This window comes from Myxocyprinus asiaticus, chromosome 43, assembly GCF_019703515.2.
Source record: "Myxocyprinus asiaticus isolate MX2 ecotype Aquarium Trade chromosome 43, UBuf_Myxa_2, whole genome shotgun sequence".
In the NCBI taxonomy this organism is placed as follows: Eukaryota; Metazoa; Chordata; class Actinopteri; order Cypriniformes; family Catostomidae; genus Myxocyprinus; species Myxocyprinus asiaticus.
Genome location: NC_059386.1, coordinates 23,020,231 through 23,039,711, shown reverse-complemented (window position 1 = coordinate 23,039,711; position 19,481 = coordinate 23,020,231). Strand labels below are relative to the sequence as shown.

The 19,481-nt window shown below is 34.8% G+C and overlaps 1 protein-coding gene across 4 annotated transcripts in view; it reads right to left on the bottom strand.

The window, feature by feature from the left end:
• The window catches only part of LOC127433917 (disks large homolog 2-like), a 303,885-nt gene that overhangs the window by 182,759 nt on the left and 101,645 nt on the right, over nucleotides 1-19,481 (bottom strand). For all 4 annotated transcript variants that reach the window (XM_051686267.1, XM_051686270.1, XM_051686268.1 and 1 more), the window contains 3 exons: nucleotides 5,579-5,662; nucleotides 3,915-4,076; nucleotides 983-1,042 (listed from right to left, as the gene is read on the bottom strand). In XM_051686267.1, coding sequence (XP_051542227.1) covers nucleotides 983-1,042; nucleotides 3,915-4,076; nucleotides 5,579-5,662 — 306 coding nt within the window. The remainder of the gene's footprint in view (nucleotides 1-982; nucleotides 1,043-3,914; nucleotides 4,077-5,578; nucleotides 5,663-19,481) is intronic.

The window sequence follows — 19,481 nt, the reverse complement described above, 5'->3', positions numbered from 1 at the left end:
ATCAATATTTATGTATATTATACAGTATATATATATATATATAAATAATATATTTTTAATATATAATTGATATATATAAAATATATTTAACAATTTTATATATATATATCTAAATCAATATTTGGTGTGACCGCATTTGCCTTCAAAACATCACCAGTTCTCCTAGGTACTCCTGGACACCGTTTTTCTTGGTTGTTGGCAGATAGGATGTACCAAGCTTCTTGGAGAATTTGCCACAGTTCTTCTTTTTATTTAGGCTGTCTCAATTGCTTCTGTCACTTTATGTAATCCCAGACTAACTCAGTATTCAGTGGAGGGCTCTAGAACATCCAATCTGCTAACAACCAAGAAAAACTTTCCAGGTGCACCTAAGAGAATTGGTTTTGAAGGCAAAGGTGGTCACACCTATTATTATTATTATTATTATTATTATTATTATTTATGTTTACTGGACTTTGTATAATGTTAATTGATAAATTAAATCTATTTATGGCATTATTTCGGAAGAAATGTTCACTATGCAACATTTTACTTATGTTACTTTTGTACAGTACTGCATATAAATGTATTTTATACTGTATATATTAAAATATAAACCTATTTTATTCATATTTTACTGTACTTTCTTTGAATATTATACTGTATATTTTTCTCATCAGAGGACATCACTGGACACACTATATGTCAAATGCAATAAACAGATCATTAAAATATCCGAATCAATCACCCAAAAACAAACATCACAGCTAAAATAATCAAAAGGAAGAGCGACACAAATTGATAATATTAGCGTCAAACATATTTTGAAAGTAAATGTGATTTCACTTCACAAATGGCTTTCTTCTGTCACAACAATGTTGGAACATTAGCACAAACACAGCGTGTAATGGTCCTCAGTGCAGATGAACCACCACAATGACAACGACAACATCAAAACAACAGGGGGAAAATGATACATTCAAAATAAAAGTCACAAACTTGCCAGGTAGTTTGCAGCAGTCACACCCGGGTATGTTAGATCATACCGGGTAACCAGCGCAGGCTGCAGGTGAGAAAATACAAAACAGTGTCAACAGCAAGTCAGCTACACTTGGGAGGGAGGAGAGAGACAGGGTGAGAGAGGAGGATAAAGAGCCATGAAATGAAGAGAGAAGGAAAGAAAGAGAGGTGGTTTGATAAATATGCAGGTATGGGACTGTTATTTTAAGGTTATTTTATCTCCAGCTCTCTATGGCGACCTTCCGACCTCGCTAGACACTACTGGCACTCACGTTTTTAAAAAGCTGAATTACTTTTGACTTGACACTCCTTGACATTGTAACGCTAATGCCACAAGATGCTGGAAAAAATGGAGACATAACAGCCAAAAGTGTCCATCTGACTCATATGAACTTTGACTTAAGAGTTAGTGCAGACAGAATGCAAGCATGTGACGCATGTGAATGCCCCATAACAGTGTTTTCACCTGTTGTATTTTTTAAAAAAATCATCAGTATATTTGTCTTGATTTTAGTAAAAATCCTTTTGTAAAAGTTCCTTTGTATTAAGGAAGTTGGGTAACACTTTCTACGAAGCCTATATTTATAATGCTTTGTAAAGGCATTATAAATGCATTATATCTGAATTCATAATTTCTCAAAATACACCTTATAATAAGTTATAACTTCTCATAAATAATTATAACTACAGTTATAATACATTATACGACTTACCCTATTCATAGTTATACTTTAGAGTATAATGCATTATAAAACAAGAAGCAAATTTGATCATATTAAGTGCTGTCATGCAAAAACCGCAGCATAGTGTAAACAGTCAATAGGCTTTATGACATGATCATATTATAAGTGGTCTTTGCCTGCTTTAAGTAAAGTTACAAAAGCAATATCTTCTTATAAACAGCCATACCATAAACGTCAAACATATATGGAAGTTATCTATAAAATAAGTCTCCAAATAAGATGAACAAACATTAAACATATGTCTACACCCAAGAAGATTGGCTACATGTGTCATCAACACATATTTTTTTCTAGTTTCTGATATATTTTAACCTCGTAGCTTTACAAGTGTTTTTCATAATTTCTCAAAATGTACATTGAATGTGTGTTATTTTGTATTTTGTGCATGTGTAATGTTTATAACTTCCAGCATTACTTGTAATGTAACCACTTACAAATATCTTATGGATGTTTATAATAACCAAGTAATTGTTTTGACACTTTACTTAAAGCATACCTCTTGTAGTATATATATATATTATATTACAAATATATATAATACATTATAACTTCTGCAGATAAAATTGGATGTTGCTGGTGATACAATGCATTATACTCTATGGTATAATTATGCATAGGTAAGTATTATAATGTATTATAATTGTGGATACAATTATTTATGAGAAGTTATAACATACTGTATTATAAGGTGCATTATGAGACATTACTAATGCATCATAATGTCTTTACAATGCATTATAAATATAGGCTTCATAGAAAGTGTTACCGGAAATTGTTACTGGAAAACTAGACAAAAAATACTGATAAAGAAACAAAGTGCACTAAAATGACCGGAGGGCTCACCAGAACAGGAAGTGAGACACCTAAACAGAAAGTCTGAGGAATAGATCAGTGTTCTGACTGACTGATTTAATTTTTCAATACAGCTCCAGTAGGCAACAATTTTACATGTGAAGATTTCTTTAGTCCTACAGTGCAGTCAGATAAAACTTTGCTCAAAGAGTTTGTTTTCAGAACTCACATCTCTAGGACAAAGGCTGTTCCTGAACAGTTATACAAATAAAAGGTATGCCTGTTGGCATAACAAAAAGATTTAGGTCTTAAGAAGCTGTCTGCCCAAGAGATGACCATGCAGAATTCTGATTAGCCAACACTTTAGACAGTTCTATACACTCTGGAATAAAACATATACTCTTATCCGTAAGATTAAATAAAAGCACAGAGCTTTTGAATCATCTGCAGACAATCAAATGATGAGGCGCAGGCTGTTAATGTGTCTCGGCTGGAAGCGTGGCTCCAGCAGAACCATATATGATCAGAGAAAAACAGCAACAATTCTAAAAAAAAAAAAATTTTTGAAAGCTTGAATTATTACCATATAAAAGCCTTCACACACTTTCAAAAATGTCTTCTTGTCATTCTATGATCGAATTATAATAAAACAAATCTCTAAAGTCTTATTCCATAACTTAGATTAATTTCCAACATTGTATATATGTTATATATACATATATACAATTATTATTATGGATTCATTTATTTGGTCAACTTTATTATTAAACTAAGAAAGTAATTCAGTTTTTTTAATATAATTCAAAACTGATCAGAGCATTTAACCCTCATTCTCAAGAGTTAGCCTGCTTCAAACCTAACAAATGAGCTCCATCTAGTGTTGGAAAGTAATTTTACAACATCATATTTCTGATAAATCTTGCATCTACACAATGATACTTTAATGGTATACAATAGTACTTCAACTCTACAGTCAATCTAATTAAGCCAAATATTGACTCCAAAGACATAAGTATGACCTGTTTTAATGTAAGGATATAAGTAAATCTTATTAGGTGTATAAACATCATCTGATCATAAGATGTAAGTGATTGTCTCACTGTAAAGAGAGATAAAGGCCAGATAAGGGTAACCCAGTACACCACAGCACTCTATTTGTCTCTAAACTCTTTCCAAACATTATTCTCTTTAGATCTTTTTTAAATGAGTGAGAGCGAATGAGGAAATAAGTGAAATGGAAAAACAGACAGTCATAATAGGGCAACCAGACAAAGACACAGACAGACGGCAGGAGAGATGAGGAGGAGGAGAGAGAGAGAGTTGTGATGGGCCACTGTGGCAGCAGGCATTCATTGGAGGATCTGAAAAAGGGCGACTTACCTTAAGTGGTGAAATGTGAGAGTGGGAAACATAGCCGTGCACATTCTCGATCTCTGACAGGTTCTTCTCTGACACATGTACCAGCTCCGGTGCCCGAACCTCATTGGTAAGCCGTGGGAAACTGTGTTCGGGAGGAGGGGAATCTTCATCCTGATACCGGTACTATTTCCAGAAAGAGGAAAGAGAGAGGAAAGCAGAGGAAAGTAAATGAGAAAGAGAGCACAACGTCAAAATGTAGAACAAACATGATGAAAAGACCAGCTCAGACCAGTGTGAAATTTTACATGCTGATCCAAGCTGGTTTAGCTGGTGGATCAGCATAGCAATTTTGTTTACCAACAAAAAATGCTGGCCAACCAGCATGGTTTTACTTATTAAGCTGTGGTGATTACCACAAAAAGTTATTTCAACCCTTCCCTCGTTTATGTAAAAGGGCAAAAATCACAGTAAGGTTTTTACAATGTAAGTGAACAGGTCCATAAACATTAAAATACACACTGTTTCAAAAGTATAGCCATAAGACTTAAACATGTTATGTGTTAATATGATTTTAGCATGATAAAATAGCTTACTAACTTAATCTGTGTAAAGTTATATCCAATAATAAAACTTGGTTGTCATGACAACGTAATGCCGGCAAACCCTGAAATCCTGGTATTGGATTTAACTTTACACAGTTTGATCACACACAATGTTCTAAAATCATGCTTTTTGTCTTATGGCTATACTTTTGAAATAGTGTATTTTAATTTTAACTGGCCCAATTCACTTCCATTGTAAGCGCTTTACTGTAACTGTTACTTACTGTTATTTTTAATAAAAGAGGGTCGAGTTGGAATATATATATATATATATATATATATATATATATATATATATATATATATATATATATATATATATATTTTTTTTTTTTTTTATTTTCTTTTTGTGTGTGTTAATCAAAATTATATGAAAAAAAGCTGTTGATTGAGCTTAACTTAAATTCAACCCAGAACATTCCATTAATAAGATTGGTAAGGGGAGCAGTTTACCAGCATCCAACAGGGACCAACATCCAAAACACAAAATATGCTGGTGACCAGCAATGCTGGTCTTTTCTACAGGGAAATAACTCAAATATGACTTTCAGCCTATGAGATTGTGCCCGGTGAGGTAAACAAGCAAATGACAGTAAACTTCCATAATTCCTTATTTAGGGCAGAGAATGGAATTAAGAATGATTGAAAGCAGGATGCATGACACATAATGAATATATTTAGAGAAATTTCTACTTTATCTGTTAGTAGCTAGTGACATCTCTGAGCAGAGTGACCCCAGCCAAAAACACTCATGCATATGCAAAAACAACATAAAGCAAAGCGCTGGTGCTGACATGCTCTGGTCTAGAGACAACTTATTTTAAATGCAACAAACGCATGGCACCTCAGGTATCGATGCATGCATGTGATCTGGGCATGACTAATAAATTGTGCCAATTATAATAATATAACTAATTAATGACAGCAGGTAACGGTGATGCTTCATGGTCATCTGTTTCAGCCGAGTATGTGATGGGTCAGTACACAACCGTGAAAATGCATAAAACGCAGCATGGTGCAATGCATCACAGTGGATGAACAGAGATGATTTGGTACGGCAGGGCCCCTGTCTTTCTGTCTCACCCAGGGGGAGCTCATCAGGGCTGGGTTCATACATGCTGGAGAGTGGCTTTGTTGCTGGGGGCCCTGTACAGCCGGAGGCCTGTTCTGTGAACACACACATACAGGAGTCCAAATGTAACCGACCAATCCCAGTCAGTTAAGCTGAATAATTAAAATAACTGTACACAAGTCATTCACCAGCCACACACTGATTCAACATCACAATCACAAGGGAAGAAGCCTCGTTATATGACCAACAAAAAAGGCACAAGACATGTACAAACATACACACACATAAATACACAGATTGGTTGAAAGAGAACAATCTTGTTCTCGAACTTAATTTGGAGGCATCAGTGTCCATCACCCTGGTGTGAAATGGAAAATGGGAGACTCTCCAAGGTAAAACATTACATTTTTTGTTTTCTAAATGTTCTACAGAGGGAACACAAAAATAAAACAGAATAAGTTTCATCCTTGCAAAGTTAAAAAAAAAAAAAAAAAACTCTTTAGTTGCTTAACCCTTACAGTGTAACAGCTCTGTAAAACAGCAAGCTAGTGGTTGCAAAATAGCTCAAAAACAGTAATAAAAAAATAAAAATAAAAAAAAGATCAACCAGGAAAATTTGCTGAGCAACTGTACAGTCGTGAAAATAGGGAATCTGTCTGTCTCCCAGTTCAGTTTGAATTCAGGATATCTTCAGGAATAAAGGCCTAAGTCTCAGCATGTCAGAGCATACATCATCACAACCCTGAAGCTAAGACTCCTCAATGTGGAGCTTAATCATATTTCAGAAGCCCAGGCTTCATGAGCCCACATGCAAACAACATCTGGGCTTTAATTCTTTCTCTGATGATATGATTCCACACAGAGCACAGAGTAATTATCCTACACCTTACTGACTAACATTATGCCGAGGTGGAAGCGCTCTCTAATATCACCTTGATTTAATTCTCCTTATCTTAAAGGAATAGTTTAACCAAATAGGAAAATTCTGTCATTATTTACTCATCCTCATGTCATACCAAAGTATACTATTATTTTTTCAGTGGAACACAGAAGGAGAAATTATGAAGGATATTTATGCAGGTTTTGTTTGAATATACAACAGTAGTGACCACAGCTGCTTTAGCACCAAAAAGAACATAAAAACACCATAAAAGCACCATAAAATTAGTCTATATGACTCATATGCTTTAATATAGTAGCATTTTTCTGAAGTCATACAATATTGCTCTTTGATTAATTTTATGGTTGTTTTCAGTTCTGTTTTTGGTAGGGATGCACCGATATGAATATTTTTGGCCGATACTGATTTTAACAAAAAACTATTGGCCGATACTGATGCCGATACTGATGTACAAAGAGGTACAAAAGCTTTTTTTCTTACAATAAACAATTTACATTGAACATGGATGGAAAGACAGCTGCAATGAAAGCCGCAATGAAAGCTAAAAAAACATATTGAAAAATAACTAAATATCATAGCATGATGACTGACTTGAAAAAAGGTTATTTTGTACTTTAAATTTTTTTTGCACAACTGTATTTGCAGTTTAAAACAACAGAACTCACGATTTACATGTTTGTACTATATATATTAGAACATCACAATTTCATATTATGCAGATGCTGGGAAATTCGACGGAAATGTCAACCACATCATGGAAAAATACGAAGTTACCAAAGGAAAAAAAATGGCCTTTTAAGTTCTATGGTGGTGTAATGGATAATGGAAAATCCATCCAGACCACTAGAGGGTGCCGCTTACTTACACAATGCTGACTGAAGTGCTGACTTAAGCGCTGATTACAGTCTATTTTCAAATGCAGCCTTTCAAGCTTATGTAATTGCGACCATATTAAAGATCATATTGCGATTTCAATCTTAACTCAATTAATCATCCTTAATGGATACCATACCATCGTCTCAGAAGTCAAAGTTTGCTGGTTTCAAAGCTTTTTGGATGGTTTTAACTCATCATGTATAGGTAAGTGCCGCTTTCACAACTGTCACATCTGTAAAAAATAAATTCTCATGATGTAAGAATGAGAAATAATACAAATTAAATCTTACATGTTCTTAGGAGTGCCAACCATTTTTCATTCTGTGGCTATCATTATTTCTGGATTGTGCATTTGAATTCAAAGAGTTTTTACAAAGTGTGATGATAATTAATAATGAATGAACCATCAGTTTTTCATATTGGTGTTTTCATGCTTAAAACCGATTTGCAGACTGTTTTAATTTGGTCTATAATAGGCCGATAAATATCGGCAGCATCCAATACATCGGTGCATTCCTAGTTTTTGGTCCTTTTGTGGAGCTTGACAGCCAAGGTCCCTAGATGCTTGAAGATTTTTCAAAAAATCTCCAATTGTGTTCCATGGAAATATCTGCAGCATACAGATTTGGAACGAAATGAGGGTGAATAAATAATGACAGAATCTTCATTTTTGTCTGAACTGTTCTATTGATTCTGAGGTAAAGAGCCACAATGAGGAATTCTAAAATCTTCTGTCGGATGTGGGCAGTCAAGAGACAGACGTTAGATGTCCAACTCTAATGTGAGTTTAGGTTTTGAGGTGTGGACTGCCATGCATATAGTCAGCTGGCTGTCTTTTTGCTGACATATGTCTGACAGATTATTTGAGGGAAAAGGTTGCAAGAGACCTGAACCACAGAATGAAAGTTGAGCTGAGAATACACACACACACACACACACACACACACACTCACACACACACACACACCATTATCCGCTATAATTCCAATGAAGGAATTCAGGCAATACAATTTACGTCCCGTTCCAATCGAAAATAAGTTTCAGGCCGTTACAACATAGAGGTGTCCTCTGTTCCAAAACCTAGTGAGCAGCCCATCAAGGCGATAATTTTATAGATGCACTTTTAACACATAGTCTGTCTTCAAACAAAATGCTTGCAAATTACTTGAGAGCATCCTAACATTTCAGTTAGAAGATATAGTTTTGTATTACTGAATCAATCTGATTTAAGGGATAGTTCATTCAAAAATGAAAATTCTGTCATAATTTACCCATATGCCTTTCTTGGAGCATCATAAGGGTGAGTAAATTATGACAGAAAATTCACTTTTGAGAGAAGTGTTCCTTTAATAAGGTTAAACCAAATAAAAGCCATTTTTAAGAGTAACAGTAGATCAAGTCCCAAGGTTTTGGATTAGTTTAAATGTACATTACTTTTATAATGCAATTAGTCGCCACTGATTTTAAGGACACTTACTATTTTCATCGCCACTGAATTAAAATCTGCACACATGAACAGTGTATTGAGCTTCTGTTATTGTATGGGTAGGCAGCTATAAATGCAGTTAATGTATAGTAATGACTGGCGGTTGAGAAAAAGGTTCTCCCCAGGGTTTCCACACGGCAGCAGGTTGTGCAAATGGCTCACCTTGATTTAAAAGCTGCTATTGTCTCCCTCTCTTGAATGTCGAAAGCATTTCTTCTGTCCCTGACTTTTTCATTCTGCACTGTTATTACCTGTAATTACCCAGCCCAGACTAATAGCAGGTCTCATTGTCCTTGACTGTGAATTGTGGGGAAATATCTTCTGTATAAAATGCAAAATCACAGCGTCACTCTCAAACCATCAGCCACACTAAGACTGCAAATAAATGGAGCTCCCCAGTTAACCATGAGATGGGGCCAAGATGGATGCGTTTTTTTAGTGCAAGCTTTTGTTCGGTGTGAACGTCTTTAGACTATGTCATGGCAAACAGTGAGCATCTTGTTTTCTGTCCACTCTGCATAAGAATCAACTGTCAACATTCAAGCTAGTGCTGGGCGATATGACGATATATATACTGTGGCGACGATATAAAGTCAAAGTCATTAGAGATTTTGCTATTTCGTATATATAGTGATATGCAAATATCCAATGCGTGGCGTGAGTGTACAGGGCTTCACTTGAGACGTGAACGACTGGCACGTGCTGTCTGCACTGGTATAACCTCATGCGACCCCGCGTCCACATGCGTAGAAGGTGTATTTTGGCTTCGCTATATGCAACACATAATATAAATGATTAAAAACCAACTGAATACTGTTCACAAGACTCTAGACGGTCATTTAAAGGGTTAACTTCTTCCGCACCGAGTCACGTGACACAACAGCATGCCGTTGATTTCCTTGAAGCGCTCGTATGGATGCAGCACCAACAAAAGTTCCTCTGGTAAGAAATATTTTAACGTTTTTTCATTGAAACCTGTTGTAAAGAGTAGCATCTCTATTTTCTATTGATATGCTGCTTTAAAAAATCTGTTCAATTTTTGCGTGTCAGCGCCCTGATAAACAAGATGTCCATATATGTGGAAACTGTCACTGCATTTCCTCAAAAGTAGAAAAAACATGATAGTTATTTTGAATAACTTTCAACTTTAACACATCTGTGGGTCATTTAGCTTCATTTTAATATACATTTTATGTTTAATTTTGTTATCTCTGTGCAATATGATTCTATTAATTAACATTAGTAAATGCATTCCTATATACAGTATTTACTATGCATTTTCACATTGAGAAAAAATGGGTTCATCCAAAAGCTGAACAATTTTGCTTTCAGAGGCTTTATATGGAGTTAGGATGAAAATAAGGTGTATTTTGAACTGTTCTGAGACCAGTACAGACAGATAGCACACTGGAGGTTAAGTCATTCACTAACTAGTGAGCAAGGGAACATCCTGTGGCTTTCTATGCAGCTAAGTGCATTCAATCCTAAAATTCAACCAAAAGTTCATTTTCAGGATGCAGATGATATTTGAACCACTCAACATGTTTGGCAGACATGGGACAATGGTAATCAGTACATAGATTGAGAATGTTATAATGCTACATTTTATTTAAAAATGGTTGGCAGTGATTGGATGATGCTGGACATTACTTTGAATAAGAATTATTTATTCAGCTTTACAGAAAATCAGCTGTAATGTCTATAACGTCTCAGGAATAACCAACACTCCTGGAAACATAATAAACAATTTGATGAAAAAAAGCTGACTTTCTATAGCTTAGTGTTATTTAATATTTCACAACGTAGTCTTGCTGTCCACATATGTGGACATTATTTTTTAGGAAAACTATTTGCTCTAGATTTTTTTTATTTTTTATTAGGTGCTACTAGTTACAAATCAAAAAGGGAAATGGAAAATGCACACAGCAGTCACGATCGGGTCTCAGGAGGTTAACGCACAATTCACTAAAGGAATTATGCGGATCAGGCAACGGTGCAAACGCACCCACAAACCCCTTGCCAAACGCAATTTGCATGTGAAATTCCCATCTTGCGGGCCAGTTCTGAGCGCTATATAGCCTTCGGTGCTTGGCCCCTAATAATGATAATGGCCAACAAAATATCTGACTGAAATGTGGCATAATGTGAAATTGAGCATTATGGTGAGGCTGATTTAAAACCAAATGCGTTTTCTTATTTTTTATTTTATTTTACTTCAACCGTTTGTCAAATTCCAAATAAATAAATAAATAAATAAATAAATAAAAAGAGAAAATTATATATGAATTTATATAATTCTTATATAATTTACATAATTCTTATATAAGATAAAGTAGTTTAATTTATAAAGTATTTAATTCACTGACTGGATTTTCCAAAAATAGACATTGCAATATGGTTATTTAATATATTAACTAGGGCTGTCAATTGATTAAAAATTGTAATCAAATTAATTATATGGTATACAGATGAATTAATTGAATTAATCGCAATTAACTGCATATATAAATATTTGCTGAGAAATCATCTCAAATAACAGCAATTCAATAATGATTAAACAATTATATATAGTTATATTTAAAGTTATAAATTAAATATATATTATTAAAAAAACAATAATTCAGATAATTAAAATGCATTACATTATTGTGGCAGATGGGTAAAGCATTGATAAGACAAAAAACATTGCGTAGCATCATTATCATACCATTTTTAGGATGCTGTGTCAAGTTAAACGTAATTTGAAACTTAAAAAACACGTCTTGAGATTCATGCGTTCGGATTTGTGTTCCATATAGCTGTGTTTGAATGCAAGAACGCACCCTCATGTTGTGTTGTCTGCCCACGGTAATTGTGGTTTGTTCTCTGTATAAGCTGCACGTTGCCTATATATATATATATATATATATATATATATATATATATATATATATATATTTTTTTTTTTTTTTTTTTTTTTTTTTTCCAGCTTTCAACCCTCTTTCCCCTGCACTTCTTCCTCTTCCCCACCCCAGACATTTGAGGACAGTCATCATGGTGTTTGAATATTACAGACAAAACTGCTGCAATGTATCTAAAAGCTGGAAGAGTATTTGTCAGCCACAGCTAATCTGCTTATTGTTGCAGACGTAACGATGGGAACTGTACAAGGAGGATGAAATAAACAAATCTCAAAATAAAGATGCAAATCCGCTCTCAAGAGGCAAGTTGGAGGATACACTAAAGTGTTTATGTAGCAGAGACAGTGACAGTGACTAAATTCAAGTAAAAAGAAGAGGAAAGAAGGAGAGAGTAAGAGAAGGAAATGGTATTGTAGCCACGATATCTTGACCATGCCATGTAGTTATGCTAGAAACATCAGATAGTAATGGCAGTGAAGAGAGCCACATTGTGTATGTACATGTCTCTGACAGGGCCACTACAGTTCATTAATGATGCTTTAGTACTATATTCTACTAAGACATAAAAGCCAGCTCACTGGTCTCAAACTCGACAAATGGACCATTGCTGATTTGCTGAGGCTATTAACTGTAACCTAGTTGTGAAAGAACTCATGCAGAGCTTGCATCTGCAGATCTTTATTTCAGGAGCATGAAAAATGCAAACTGTCCATCAAGAGCAGAAATATTTTAAAGGTACCCTTGTATCCTGCAAAGGGAGTGCCCCTATTCCCCAAATACGAATCATAATGTGATAAATGGGACACCCCAAAATAACGTGTGCCATTTGGGCAATGGCCATTGTTTCTTAAACAGGTTTCCCTTACACCCCACCCCCATCTACCATTTATTGGTCAAACAGGTAGTCCCGCCTCCAAACTCCAAAAAGTCAGACCACTCAAACTGAACAATGAATGCATAAACTGTATACATGTTTCAGAAAATTAACCTACAAATGACTTACTTATAGTTGTCTCTGAACATTAAACTGTGACGAGAATGTTTTTTTAATTTTTTTCAGAGAAATCATTTCAGACAGTACCTTTATAACAAAAGCACCAGCCAAATAAACTAAAATAACTGTTTTCATATTTGCTTTAAAACAAAGCAACCTTCAGTTAGATGATCAGTAGAGACAGTCCACCTTAGGTGACCTCATTAATCCCACACTTGCTGGTCTGTCGGTCACAATATTTAACCATGTAGTTAGTCTTAGCCTCTATTACACCATACAGACACTTCAGGCTAGCATAACTGCTACAGCCTGTGATATGTAGTAAATTTGATGTGTAAAATGTGGTGATAAGCTGTCTCACACCCCTCGCAAGTGTCAAACATCATACCACACTCCAGTACCTGATTTACCGAAATATATCACTTTTAATCTGACATACGCTCACGTAACAATGTGATAGAAGGCTGCTAGCGTGGTCTACAGCAGAGGAAGTTCAAAATCTTCAAAAGCTTGCTGATATATTTGAATGAGGAGAAATTTTCATGAAAAGGCAGTGGGTTTTTCCAACACGATAGTGGTTTTTCACGTGCCATTATGCTGAAGGCTCCATCCCCACTTCCCTCACCCTCTCACTCTCTCTCTCTCTTAGATGAGAGGAGACAGGAATATGAGCTGGCATTGCTGGAGGCTCTGCGCTGGATTGTATGGAATCTCCACGCAATTGTGTGCAATGACCCCTTTTCTGCGGCCTAATAAACCCAGAGCTCATCACCGTCAGCTCACGGGTTCATTCAGCCTGCAGAGGAAGTAAGGGTTAAGAACAGTTGGCAAGATCCCTCCCACTTCTCCCATCTCAGCTACTGAGAAAAGGCTTCAAGGTCTGGATCAAAAGTAACACACTGTATTTAATTGTGACATTCACACAACCGTTTAATTACATACTTACATACTTGTTTTGGAGATTTCTTTTTTAATCAAGTTTGAAAGCTTTTTGATTGCTTTAAAGTTCCAGAGGAGTCTAGAATTAATGTATTGTTAGATATTCAAAAGATCAACTTGACAGCAAAGATAAATGAAGGCAGGGGCCTGGATACTTCACAATAGACTTTTACAACATTATTGAAGCTTAAATGTGTAATTTATGTGCCTCTAGTGTCACCTGCATTAAAAAAAATCTTTCAAACAGATTTCAGAAAACTCCGCCATCTTCCATTTGTCCCTGCCTCTAATTAAGTTTTGATAGTGCCAGAGAGCTACAGTGTTATATTTTTAGTAGGGATGTCGATTTAAAATGTTAATCTAGTGTGATTAATTATATGAAAAATAAGGCGTGAAAAATATTACCTAATTAATCATGCCCCCGACCTCTATGTAAATTCTGTAATTAGGAATGTTTCTTCCATCTGAAAAGTTCAGCCTTGATGTTTTTGCAAAGCTGTAGCAGTAGAGGGTACGGGCAACACGGCTCATCAAACCAACGAGCAGGCATCTCAGATAACCACTCTGTACAATTGTAGTGAGCAAAATAGCATATCATCATGCACAACATGTCGAACCTTGAGTCAGATGGGCTACAACAGCAGAAGACCACATCAGGAACTTTATTAGGACCATAATGTGCTCAGTGAGTGTATGTTTATGACTAGAGACGCTGAAAATTAGTGAGATGCGACACAACCAAAGTGTGACACTCCAAAAGCGTAGACAGACCAACAATTCAAAATAGAGCAGATGGAAGTAGGTCAATAATAATGTTATATTCAAAGATATGGAAATAAAACAAACAATATTTTGGCTTTAAAGCCACATTTTGTATTGTCTAAATGCTTAACTTGACTGCTGCCACAATTTGTGATGTACTGAATCTGAATTATATTTATTTTATATGAATAAATACTTTAATTATTATATACTAAATAAACTTTATTTGGCGGCCTTTCTCAGCAAATATTTTAGATACGATTAATTACGATTCATTTGATTACATTAATTAATTGGCACATGATGTAAGTAGTTCAATTTAAAATTTTAAATGATTGGCAGCCCTAATTTTTAGGTTAAACCTACCAACAAATGGCTTACTTATAGTTGACTCTGCATAATAATTGTAAAAAACACTGCAAAAAAATAAATAAAAATAATAATAATAATTTTTAATAAAAAGTGTGTGTGTGTATATATATATACACACACACACACACACACACACACACACACACACACACACACACACACACATATATATATATATATATATATATATATATATATATATATATATATATATATATATATATATATATATATATATATATATATAGCATAAACCCCACAAAATTTTGTTAGATTTCTCTGAAAACAAGATAAAATATCTTATGTCATTTTGCTTTACAAATATATTTATCTTGTTTTTAAAAATGATTCGATATTTTTACAAGAAAACAAGACAAAAACACTCAGTAAGAAAAAGATGTTTTGCAGTGTTTTAAAATGAATATGAGACTCAAGAACATGCATTTAAATGGTCATGTTTACAGCTATGTCCAATCTCCTTTCATTATGAAACCACAGTTGGGTGGTTTGATTGCGAGCCAATCAAAATGGCCCCTGAGTATGTTCAAGCGGGAGAACAGCTGGGTGATGATGGGAAATAAGTATGTGATATTGAGATGAACGGAACATATATCACATGATGGTATTTGCAGGAAACAACACACACCAAACAACTCAGAATGCTGAGAGCCCCATTCACTTCCATTGAAAATGCCTCACTGTAACCTTGATTTTTGCTTCTTTTTTTTTTAAGAAAAGGAGCAGCAAGTCAAAATTCTGCCAATTGAACTTAACTTGTACTGAACATGGAATATTCCTTTAATGTAACACTGCACTTCAAATAAACAGCACCAGTCTGCATGTTTCCATTTATAAATAAACACAAACGAGTGACATCATAATGCCAGGCACAAGTGACAGAATTCCCTCTGCAGCTGCAATTCTTTTCACTTACATATCTGAATCACCTTATTAGTATGCTGTGCAGCCTCTGCCGGCTGGACTAATTGGCTCTGAATGAAGGACCGTACACGAGTGAAGAGAGCAAACAAACAAACACGGCACACCAACTAAATCTTCTCCCTGGGATTGTGTGCCTGAGTGTAAGTGATGCAGTAACAGTGCCCTTTTAATATCTCTTGACACATATTGACATTACAGGGATGCTGAGAAGTTTCATTATACACATTCAAAACTTACAAGCTGCTTTTACAAAGTGAAGTCAGTTGTTGAATCTATCTATCTATCTATCTATCTATCTATCTATCTATCTATCTATCTATCTATCTGTCTGTCTGTCTGTCTGTCTGCTGTCTGTCTGTCTATCTATCACACTGTTCACACTGTCCTCAAATACTTAACTACCTGAACTGAACTACCTGCATAGCGACAGCATTCCTATAGCTCGTTAAAGTGCTGATGCTTAATAATAATAATAATAATAATAATAATAATAAAAAATATTACTTTAACGCTGAAGCCTACCTTACACCCGAACATCAGCGACAAGGTGTTGTCATGGCACGCAGCCTTACAGTGGCAGAGCATTGGGTTGAAACAGTCGGGGTTCCTCACTATAGGAGACATTCCTCTCGCAGCAGGAGTGCTGCACTCGTGCCACGAGCACTGACGTAGAAAGAGAGAAAGCACTGGCTGCCTGCAAGAGACTCTTCACTCCTGACTGAGCAAGAGTTCGCCTAATGTATAAACACACACACACACACTTATACATGCTCACCAAACACACATAAGCATGACAAGGATGCAGCCAGTGTTTAGATCTCAACTCTCTCTCTTTCTACTCTGGTGTGAGTCAGAGAGTATTTCACAACCATGCATGCTTAAACCTCTTATTCTATGCCATCACTGTTTACTGAATATACAATTTCCATTCCGAGTTTAAGGACTTCACATTTGCATCATGATTTCAAACTAAGCAAACACTCAGTCACCAATAATTCAGCAGAAAAACAAACTGTCCAGAAGCAGTTGCTGCACTGTTTTATGAAGATTTGTTGGTCATACTGAATACAAACTGCAGCAAAATAATTGTTGGTGATTGTTGTTGACAGGGATTATTTGTTCTGGAACACTGTAAAAATGTCAAGTTAACACAGTTAAATCAAAAACTTTATATTGCTGCCTTGGTATTTTTTATTAAATTAAAGTGGTGCCAAAGTTACAACTGCATTGATAAGTTCATTGCACGACTATTTTGAAATTAATTGGAGATTAAAAAAATCGACCTGAAAACTGAAAACAAAAATGACAGAAAAGATTGTGACAAACAAAATGTAACAAAAATGTTGTTATAACGCAAAAAACAAAAAAACAAAAAAAAAATGTAAAAAAATCACAAAACCTGTCAAGAACATATAATTCCCCCCACCCCAAAAAAACCCATTAGTTTTTCTCAATCGATTTTACGCATTTCATCTCAGGTCACTGCTCTCAATACAATTAACACAGCCATCAGAATACTGTGTAATTGTCCTAAACAGATTGTGTATTTTTCTTGATTTTCCTCATTTTCTTGAAACACTACATACAGATTTCTCTGATCTAAAATTCCTGCTTTTAAAACAGTTAACACAAACAACTAAATTAAAGTCATACTCTCAAATGCACATGTCAGGTTGTCAAATGCCTTCAAATGCAATTTACTTAATTTTTCACACAACTGTCATGACTTTGCTATTTATAAAAGGGGTAAAATATGAAAATTCAGAGCAAACAAACAATGAGGAAGAAGAAGAAGAGGAAGAACAACACGAAGAAGAGATGCAAAATGAGAAGAGGTAGAGTGGGTAAAGGAAGAGAAAATAGGAGGAAGAAGAGCTAAGAAAAGGGGAAGGTTTTCTCAACTCTTTCAGGGGTGAGCACTGCATTGAAAGAGTTGAGGAAAGACCAAATGGAGATGGTGTAATGATGGTGAGCAGAGAGAAAGAGTCAGCAGGGTGGAAGAGTAAAGAAGACACAGAAAAGGCTCAAATGATCTGATAGTTCCTCCCTAATGTGAGCAGATATACAGTGACTTCAATCTCGACAAAAAAGAAGAGGGAGAAATGCTATTCCTCTGCATGACAGTCAATCAATGTCCACAATTATGGGCCTTTGGTCCATACAATTGAGCAAGACTACTATTTTATTTTTTTTTATTTTTTTTTTTTTTACAGTAAACTTCTTCATCATCCTTCCAGAGGAAGAGCAGGAACAACTAGAAATTTAGAGGCATTTTATGAAAACAGATGGAAAAGGTCTTTATTGCGGATTTTTATGATAAATGTGTTATTTCAAGCTGAAAATGTTATGAATTCAATAGAGAACACATCTATAGTTTTGATGTTAGTATTTAGTTTTAATAAATGCATTATCAGGAAAGAAAATGTTGAAATTGAATTGTTTTGCAAAACTGAGTGTCGGTTTCATCCGCTGTGTGAATTGTTTTGAGAGCACTGATTATAGTTTGGAGAAATTTATAAAATCGACTAAGAAAAACTGTAAGAAAATATATTTTGCTTAAAGTTTTTTTTAAATCATTTTCGCACATTTCTCAGAATCCATATCTTACCTATTTGTTTGCTGAAATATTCACACAATGGATGCCACTGTTGAGCATGGGAGATTTGGCTGCAATCTTAGGCCAGCAAGATTCATGATTGGTCACTGAATGGATTTTGCATTAAAGCAAGGAAAATTGATCCACAGTTTAGTCCACATAGACTGATGTTGTGCTGATTGTATGAAGAGTTTTGAAAATGTGCTCTAAGTACTGAGAAATGTGTGAAAATGATTGTAAAAAAAACTGTAAAGAAAATTAAACTTATTTTTGTGACCTTTCTTATCATTAATGAGAAAAAATCTTATTAACTGTACACTATTACTAAATTAATGATACATTATTTAAATTATATACAGTATATATAAAATTATTTATACACTGCAGCAATATTTGCTGTGCTGCCTTTAATTTCTGCTGGTTTTAATATATATATATATATATTTTACTTGTTTATACATATAATTTCTATATTTTTCTATAATTTTCTTTTGATTTCAGTGTGAAATAGCCTATAAATAGCCTGTTTAGTGAGATTAACCAAGAACAATGTCATGAGAAAATAACAATATGCCATAATTAATGCCAATTGGCTTTATTTGCAAGGCCAGGTGTGATTTGTCAGACTCATATTTAAAATGCAGTATAATATTCAGTGAGACCTAGGATTACAGTAGAGTCACCAAAATAGGTCTGAATGCTCATAATCATTGTAGCATCTTGATGCACTTCTCTTCAAAATGAGCAAATTGACTAAATTGATTTGAATTTACATTCGAAGACAGCTGTAATTAGCGATGATGTGATTTCTCCACAAAAATGCTTAATATAAAAAATACGATTATTTTGGTCAATATTGAGATCATGATTACTTGTTGACTTTGGAAACATCATGCGTTTATTGAACTTTTTTTTTTTTTTTTTTTACTTGTCATTTTTAACAGTGGATTTCCTTGAAATTGAAATGTAAACTGCATTGGGTAGGGGAGGAGGCTATTGTCATATGGTAATTATTTTATGTCACGTATGGTAGTCAAATAAAGGAAAGCCTCCATCACCATAATTTACAGCAGGATGCCCATAGTTCTATGGAATGAGATCTACATTTTCATCATGTTATTGCAGCAAGATCTACCATGTACAATA